Genomic DNA, 8,916 nt, shown 5'->3' with positions numbered 1-8,916 from the left:
GCAGCAATCATACCGTGGGATTCCGGAACCAGCCGCTCCCTGTCCCTGGTCGGGGGCCCCACCCAACCCTGGGCTCCACACCACTTTTGCGGCGGCCACCGCCCAAACCGAAAGCGTCGTTGGGGCGGAGTGGCGTCCCCGTCCGCCCGTCGCCTTCACTGCCCTTTGCCCCCTTCCCGACGGCGACGCCGTGATAGGCACGCACGCGCGCGCGGGCTGCGACGGGATATATACTTGCACACCGACCTCCAGCCGCGCGCCACCAGGCCAGGGCGCTCACCGGCGAGCGGAAGGAGGAGCAGGAGCAGGAGCAGGTGGTGCGGCTGCGATCTCTGGCTCCCCCGCGCGGCGGTCGGGGAAGGCGGCGATGGGGAGCGCGGAGGGCCTCGTCGAGATCCGGCCCCGCGAGCTCCAGTTCCTCTGTAAGCACCCGATCGATGCAACCCCTTCCTCCTCCTCCTACTTCTCCTCGTCCTCACCCCTCCGCGGCCGCGGCTGGTGTGCCGTAGCGTGTAATCCGGTGGTGGTTTCGGTGTGTGTGAGGCGCTTGTGCCTCGCTTCGCTTTGCTCATGGCGCGGTGTGCTCTCATGGCGCGGTGTGCCATGGGGAAATGAGGAAAAAACAACATTAACCACAACCATCCTTAACCACCCTTACTTTAAGGCTCTCCGCGCACACACAAAAAAACACCCGCCCTTCAAGGCTCCTCCAAGGCTGCCTGCACCAGCCATCTCCCCCGCTCGCCTCCGCGCCGGCGTCGGCCTCGCTGCTCCAGACTCCATGCGCGCCCTTCCGTCCGACGGCGCGTCGCCTCCAGATTCGCACTAGCGGCCAATCCGATTCATGAGGTACGCGGCGCGGAGACCTGCGGCTGCGCTGCTATCCCCGCCGACTCTCTCCTGCTCGCCTCCCTCCTCCGCGCCGCTCCTCCACTCCCTCCTCGCAACACCGCCCCAAGGAGGATCGGTCCTGATTCCCCGCCAGCGCCTCAGCAACTCCGTACCCATAGGCCATCACTTCCACGATGCACGCAGGGCGCTCGACGAAACCCCCAAGCGGACCACCCCATCCGCGTGGACATCAGCCATCGCGGCCTGCGCGCGCGGGGGGCGGCACCGGGACGGCCTGGCCACGTTCACCGAGATGCTCGCCCAACGCGGCGGAGCCCCACCAAACAAGTTCGTCCTCGCCGCCGTCCTCAAATGCTGCGCGGGGCTCGGTTCCACAGAACCAGGCAGGCGCATCCACGGCTGGATGCTGCGGAACGGGGTGCGCATGGACGGCGTTCTAAGCAACGCCCTCCTCGACATGTACGCCAAGTGCGGCGACTACGGGCGGACCCGGCGGGCGTTCACAACAATGCCTCATACAGACGCCGTGTCCTGGAACATCGTGATCGGCGCGTGTCTGCAGAGCGGCGACATCCTCGGGTCGGTGCGGCTCTTCGACGCGTCGCCGGTGCGGGACGCGTCGAGCTGGAACACCATCATCAGCGGCTTGATGCGGAACGGCTGCCCCGCCGAGGCGCTGGAGCGCCTGCATCGTATGGCGCGGGCCGGGGTGGAGTTTAACCACTACACGTACTCCACGGCGCTTGCCCTGGCTGGCATGCTCTCCTCGCCACGCCTTGGGCGCCAGCTCCATGGCCGTGTGCTGACGGCCGCGACGGAGGCCGACGCGTTTGTTCGGAGCTCTCTCATGGACATGTACTGCAAGTGCGGCGCAATGGACTCTGCTCTGTCAATCTTCGATAGATGCTCGTATGTTACCGGTGACGTGAACTTCGCGTGGAGCACGATGGTCGCTGGGTACATCCAGAATGGCAGGGAGGAGGAAGCTCTCGAGTTCTTCCGCTTGATGCTGCGTCAAGGGGTTGCAGCGGATCGGTTCACCCTCACCAGCGCGGTTGCGGCGTGCGCAAATGCAGGGATGGTTGAACAAGGCAGGCAAGTTCACGGATGCGTCGAGAAGCTAGGGCACAGCATTGATGCGCCGTTGGCTTCTGCCATCGTCGACATGTATGGCAAGTGCGGCAACCTTGATGATGCTTGCAGGATGTTCAGCAGAGCTCACACCAAGAGCGTTGCTCTCTGGACTTCGATGCTGTGCTCCTATGCGTCGCACGGGAAAAGCAGGATGGCCATACAACTCTTCAACACGATGACTGCAGAGAAGATCACACCCAATGAGGTTACCCTCGTAGGTGTTCTATCTGCCTGTAGCCATGGCAGGTTGGTGACTGAAGGAGACCGCTTCTTTAAGCTTATGCAAGAAGAGTATGGAATCGTTCCAAGCATTGAGCATTACAATTGCATGGTTGATCTTTATGGTCGAGCTGGACTGCTCGACAAGGCAAATAACTTCATCATGGAAAACAAAATTAAGCACGAAGCTATTGTTTGGAAGACATTACTGTCTGCTTGTCGGGTTCACAAGGACATGGAGCACGCAAAGCTTGCTTCTGGAAATTTGATTCATCTGGAACAATGTGATGCAGGATCATATGTTATGATGTCAAACATGTATGCCACTCACAGCAAATGGCTTGACACTTTGAAGCTCAGAAGTTCCATGCGGGAAAAGAGGGTCTGGAAGCAACCCGGACGATCTTGGATCCATCTGAAGAACATTGTGCATACATTTGTCGCAGGGGACATAGCTCACCCAAGATCAACTGAAATCTATGATTACTTGGAGAAGTTGATGGAGAGACTGAAGGAACTGGGGTACACAAGTAGAACTGATCTTGTTGCTCATGATGTAGAGGAGGAACAGAGGGAAACAGCTCTGAAGTTCCATAGTGAGAAGCTTGCCATCGCGTTTGGGATCATCAGCACTCCGAGTGGAACTCCACTTAGGATCTTCAAGAATCTTCGTGTTTGTGTGGACTGCCATGAAGCAATCAAGTATGTAAGCCGAGCCACAGATAGAGAGATTGTTGTGCGAGATTTGTACCGGTTTCACCATTTCAAGGATGGAAAGTGTTCTTGTGAGGATTTCTGGTGAAACCTTTACCTTAACAATTTCTGGGGACAAATTTATCTATCAAAAGTAGCTGGGATATTGCTCTACGTTGATGCGTTTGAACAACAAGATTGTTTAGGTACAATTGCTCCAGTCCGAGTGTGAAAGCATGCGAGAGGGGAAAGAGCCGCAGACAACTATTTCCATTACTGACTTGCATGGGTACATATGTTGTACATGGTGATTTACATACCAACCAGCTAGATTGGTTAGGTACAAGTGCAGTCGGTATCCACAATGACAGTGATGTTAAGGTTATCGTGCAACAGCGTGGATGCCTCAGATGCTCTAGCACCTAGTGCAGCATACCACTTTGTAAGATGACCTGTTCCATCAAATGCTTGCAGGGTAAACAAAATACAGATCCCAGCAAACCCAGCTCCAGGGTTTCCAATGGTGGTACCAAAAGCATAAAAATGTTTAGGAGTTAGTTCATTGATGAAATCTGTTTATGTTAGTGTTGTGATGCTCAAGGATGACGTGAAAGCAGCTCAAGATGGTCATGAAGCTGCAATGCAGGTGATAAAACGGCTCGCTCCGCCCCACCGCTGGAACCCTTCGACAGCCCTGTCTGGCAGCTAGGACCCCAGCAGAGATTGCACAACACAATTTCCTCTGTTGGACAACAACAGCTGAACATAGATGTTCAGTTAACTGAACTGGCAATACAGACATCGTACCAACACAGTAACTCGCATCAATCTCATAATACTTGCTTGCTTTTATTTCTGACAATTCTAGTAGATGAGTGCTAGCATTATACATGCAAATAGAGTAGCGGGGTACGGCTAGTAGCAAATCACATTTTGCTCCTGTGAGCATGGGACGGCCTGGGCGATGATTTCTTCATGTTGCCTAAAACGGAGTGCCTGCTTTTGGCGAAGACATTGCTGGTGTCTGTGTTGGTGAGCAGTACGCGCGTGCCAGAGTAGTCGTCCTTTACTCCTTGTGACCGAGCGCCCTTGCCGGGATGCTTAGGTTATCCCCTGTGCGTGCCTGGGACAGGTCGGGGAAGGCGATGGACATGTCGACGGAGATCTTAGGTTCTGAGAGTCGGAGATGGCGGTTGCGGAGCCAATTTCGTTGATCAGGGCCACGACGGCTGGCGCCAGCAGTAGCGGCCAAGCTGGACAGGCGAACTCCCGTGATTATTTCCCTATCCGTGAACTTGGAGGCGCTATTTGGGGTGTCAGCTAGTCCATAGTCAGTTAGCTGGTCATGTATAATTCTGCAAAAAGAATTTCTGATTCGTTTGCTGTTCTATCTCGCTTCTGTTGGGTTGGGATTTGAAGGAACGACTGGGTTGCTGCGAGGGTTTAATCAGCCTTGAAATCAGAATGTGGTGTGACCATGTAATGCAGCGGTGTGTCTGTTAGTTTTTTTTTTTTTTTTGAAATTTTCTTTCCCTGTGTTGTATTGTAATGTTAACAATTGCTTAGCTTCTGGGAATTAGTTAATTTTCCTGAAAAACATTTTCAACAGTATTACATTTTTTATTCCAGTTGAAACAGTTATCACTAGAGATTATGTTAGTTTTATTGGGACAAATTTCAGGGACTAACTGTGGCCTGTGGGTATTAACGTTTTTGTAATTTGATACTTAAAGTTGTGCCATATGTTGTGCATTTGGGGAATCGAGATTTCTACATTCCTGGCTTGTTAGTTCACTGGTCTATACTTGGTCAGCTGTGTTCAGTTACATCGGATTTAGCTTTCACCGGGGATCAGTGGCGGCAGGGGACCAGGCGAGCTTATTTCCGTATTTATACCAAACAGGGTATATTGGTGATGCTGTTAGATTGTGGAAGATGATAGTTTTCTTTTCTGCACTTATGACAGCATATGATGGCTCTTTGGCTGAATGGGAATGCGATGTGTTTTATTTGTACCTTTTTATAAGAATTGTGAGTTGAGACTGTGTGTTCTGCTATCCAAAATTATATGTCGTGTGCGCAGTGGTGACCGTTTTAACCTAAATTTGAACTTCTTTTACCATTGATCTGTTGCATGTATGGTACAATGTTACTGTGTTAGTGTTTTGCTCCGGATATTAGAAAATTGGAAGTAGTTTTTTCATATGATCTTAGATCACATTTGATAATACTTATTAGCAATCTAAATGTATTTTTTTCATAATTTTTTGATTGTATATCTTATTTTCTTGTTGACAGTTGAGGTGAGGAAGCAAAGTTCATGTTCTATCCATCTTGTGAACAAGACAGATGAATATGTTGCATTCAAGGTTGGTATGCAATTTGAACTTACATTCAAGTTTATGTGTGGTATACTTGAGTGTTTTCTCATAATGTAATGGTAACATTCGGTGCACAAACATACTGGACATATATCGCCTAGCTTTTACACTTGGTCATTGCGTAGATATACATTCATCAATGCATGTGGGTATTAATTGATACAATGAAGATATACTACTTCATATCTACTACTTATCGAGCATTTTTACCAGGTTAAAACAACTTCTCCATAAAGATACTCTCTTCAACTGAACACTGGAGTTATTCTTATGATAGCTTTTGCACTTAGTTATTGCATATATATAGTTATATACAATCATCAATGAATTTTTTTGTTGCTTGACACAATGAAGATAGATTAGTACTTCATTTCTATTACTGATTGACATTTTGACCAGGTTAAAACTACTTCTCCAAAAAGATACTGTGTTCGACCGAACATTGGAGTTATTCTTCCAAGGGCAACTTGTGTTTTTACAGGTAGTGTAGTCATCCACTGGCTGATGGTGATATACTGAATACTGATAATGGCAATTCGCCTAACTGTAATGAAATGTTCTTCTGTTAGTTTGTCCTCATTTTTTGTAATTGACATGAGTGGACCTCGCTAAAATCAATATTCTGCTCCCTTTCTGGTGAAAGAGTTGATAACGTAGACACTAAAAATTACATTTATTTCTTCTCTTCACCAATCCCCTTGTCCACTCATGTGATCTATTCATGATAAGCTGAGTCCTCCTGTATTCTTCTTGTATTGATCCAGTGGGTGGAGATAAGCTTGCTTTCAGATTTCATTGGTTTGTTTTAGGTCTTTCGGCTTAAATCTTACTACCTTTTAATTATATGTTATGTTATCTTTGGTGCTAACTGTATTGCAGTTACTATGCAAGCACAAAAGACTGCCCCACCAGATCTGCAAATTAAAGACAAGTTTCTTGTGCAAACTACGGCTATTCCTGCTGGTATAACTGATGAAGGCACTATTCCCGCTTTTGTAAGTTCGCACTACACAGTAATTCATGTTCCTTTTGTGACGTTGTTTGCATCTTTCATCCCGAGTTTTAATCTGCCTAATATCCTCTTGTAGTTCTCCAAAGAAACCAGAAGATATGTTGAAGAGAATAAGCTGAGAGTTGTCCTTGTCAGTGCAACTCAGCCTGAAGCAGAGCAGCTCATCAGTGGACTGCCCAATGTTAAGGCCACCATTGAGGTTCCTGTGGCGAAAGAGACATTGAATATTGTGAATGAAGTACCTAATGTGGTGAACCAAGTCCCTTATTCCCTGAAAGCAAGCTTTCCCTCCCTAACAGAATCTCCAGCTATTTTGAGTGAAATTCCTTTCCCTGTAAATGAAATTCCTACTGTTCAGGGAGATTTCCCAGTCCCATTAAAAGAAGCTCCAGCAACTTCAGTAAAATCTGCTATCCATTTGAAAGGAAGTCCTACCGTTTCTGTTGAAACTCAATTTTCTTCAATAGAAACAAATATGAGCTTAAAAGAAACTCCTGCTGTTCTGAGAGATTTCCCAGTCCTGTTAAAAGAAGCTCCAACTACTTCAGCAGAATCTGCTATTCGTTTGAAAGGAAGTCCTACTGTTTCTGTAGAAACTTAGTTTTCTTCAACAGAAATGAATAGGACCTTAAAAAACACTCCTGACCTGAGAGATTTCCGAGTCCCCTTAAACGAAGCCCCAGCTACTTCTGCAGAATCTGCTATCCATTTGAAAGAAACTCAATATTCTTCAACAGAAATGAGAAGCGATATATTTGTCAACACAGAGAATCTTCATTCATGTCGTGTAGGTTTCTAATTCTGAATTACGTTGCATGTCCTTCTGCCCTTTCTTATCTTATTATAAAAGCTATTCTTACAGGCTACTGCTTCCCTACAAAACTGTATTTTATCTTTATCTGTGTGTTCACTTTGCAGTCTGCTGGTTAACTTATTTGTTACTCGTACCAGGTTGAGGATGTTCAGAATATGAAGTCGGAGCTTATTAATCTTGAAGGCAAACTAGAAGAGGTAGAAATTCTGTAATGAATCATGTGAAACAATTCTCTGGACGGCTTCAGAATCATTTTGTTTGTTGCATTCACCTTTTCTTACAGGCTGAAAATTTGATCATGAAACTGAGGGAAGAGGCCAGAACTACCATCCAGGAACGTGATAAGTTGCGGCATGAAATGGTAAGATATTAACTTCATTATTAATATACAGTTTTCTCAGACAACCTGTTCTCCCTTGTCATACATTTTTCCCATTATTATAACACAAAGCTTCAAGGATAAATTGAAATGTTCATATCCTGTGGCAAAGGGCTGCCATCGTTAAACTTTCCAGTGATTCTTAACTGTAATCTTCACTAGTACATCTATTTCTGACATCCAATAAATTGAGATCATGCAAAATTTGTAAGTGAAAAAAATATCTACTATTAACAATTGGCATCATTGTTTGGTATTGAATGATTATTGCTAGTAGCATCTGAACTGCAGAGAACTTGCATGGTATTTTATCAGGATCTGTCCTTGTACTTAAGTAATGTTCAGTTTCTTTTGTGCCGCATGGCTGCCATCATGACTCCATTTATACAGATATACTCTCTTCATATTTATCTGATAATATAGGCCTTGCCTCATAGTGGACTTTTCATTTGTACCATGACAACCCCTTCCTGGACTTCTGTTTCAGAATGCAAGTCTTCAATGTCTGTTCATTTCCTGCAGACACACCACACATGTTTACAGGAACATACCATGGCCTGCTCGCTTCTATAACCATGCCAATTCACGTCTTAGCTTTTTTTTTTCTGCACCCTCGCGCTAGATGAAACTTCTGTTTGTGCAGTTGATAATAGTTTCGCCGTTTCAGTGTTTTGTTTTTCTCGACCAAATCTGGAGGGGAGGCCCAGCCCCCCACCCCCACCCCCTACCGAAATACTTCATTGCAAGATTACTGTATGCAGTGCCATCAGCCAGTTGTTACAAACTGAACGTGTTTTCGCTGTTCATGAGCCTAGCCGCTCCGTACTTTTCTCTAACGGTTTGCACACGTCTTAATTATGTAGATCTTCAGAAGGAAGGGCGGTCCACGGAAACAAGCGGGCTTCCCGTCGCTGTTCGTGGCCTACATAGCGATTCTTGGGGTGTCGCTGGGTTACGTGTTGCACCTGTGAGCCTGATTCCTGTGTTTGAGAGATCGATGAAAATTCTACTTTTACTGTAGCTGAGCTTTCTAAAAGAAGCAGAGTTGAATAATGAAAGGGTAGGTATTCAGAGAGGAGTCCTTGTCTGAGATGATCGCCATCCCATAGACTTCAGATGTCCTTCATTACTCGCTTCCTGCTTGAGCCAGGAATCACTGGAGCGCATAGTCATAGGCCAGCTTAATTCTTGGATTGTGTATATAGAGATTGATAATTGATAAAGATATATTCGCCGTGGAGGCTACAGATGCTACGTTGGAGATGTTATTGTCAGCAGAGAACCAAACAGAAAACTTATGCATGGAGCTAGTCACCTGGACAAAAAAATCGTTGGGATCGATGATTAATTTGTTGCCACGGACACAAACTTGTTTACACACGTCCAATTGCCAGCCAATCGCAGTGGAACACAAAACATTTTGGCACGCAAG

The 8,916-nt window shown here is 46.8% G+C and overlaps 2 protein-coding genes across 2 annotated transcripts; both read left to right on the top strand.

The window, feature by feature from the left end:
- The first annotated feature begins 325 nt into the window (after positions 1 to 325).
- Positions 326 to 8,464, top strand: LOC124707756 (vesicle-associated protein 2-2-like). The gene is made up of 8 exons (XM_047239440.1): positions 326 to 422; positions 5,197 to 5,267; positions 5,679 to 5,760; positions 6,159 to 6,274; positions 6,368 to 7,078; positions 7,243 to 7,302; positions 7,389 to 7,466; positions 8,348 to 8,464. Exons 1-5 carry the CDS (start codon positions 368 to 370, stop codon positions 6,890 to 6,892), a joined length of 849 nt encoding a protein of 282 aa, XP_047095396.1. The 5' UTR covers positions 326 to 367; the 3' UTR covers positions 6,893 to 7,078; positions 7,243 to 7,302; positions 7,389 to 7,466; positions 8,348 to 8,464.
- LOC124707755 (pentatricopeptide repeat-containing protein At3g62890-like) lies at positions 821 to 3,584 on the top strand. The gene is made up of 2 exons (XM_047239439.1): positions 821 to 1,947; positions 2,056 to 3,584. The coding sequence occupies exons 1-2, from the start codon at positions 845 to 847 to the stop codon at positions 3,005 to 3,007; spliced, it is 2,055 nt and encodes a 684-aa protein (XP_047095395.1). The 5' UTR covers positions 821 to 844; the 3' UTR covers positions 3,008 to 3,584.
- Positions 8,465 to 8,916: the final 452 nt, after the last annotated feature.

This window comes from Lolium rigidum, chromosome 4, assembly GCF_022539505.1.
Source record: "Lolium rigidum isolate FL_2022 chromosome 4, APGP_CSIRO_Lrig_0.1, whole genome shotgun sequence".
In the NCBI taxonomy this organism is placed as follows: Eukaryota; Viridiplantae; Streptophyta; class Magnoliopsida; order Poales; family Poaceae; genus Lolium; species Lolium rigidum.
The sequence above is the reverse complement of the archived record's forward strand: the minus strand, read 5'-3'. Positions and strand labels throughout refer to the sequence as shown.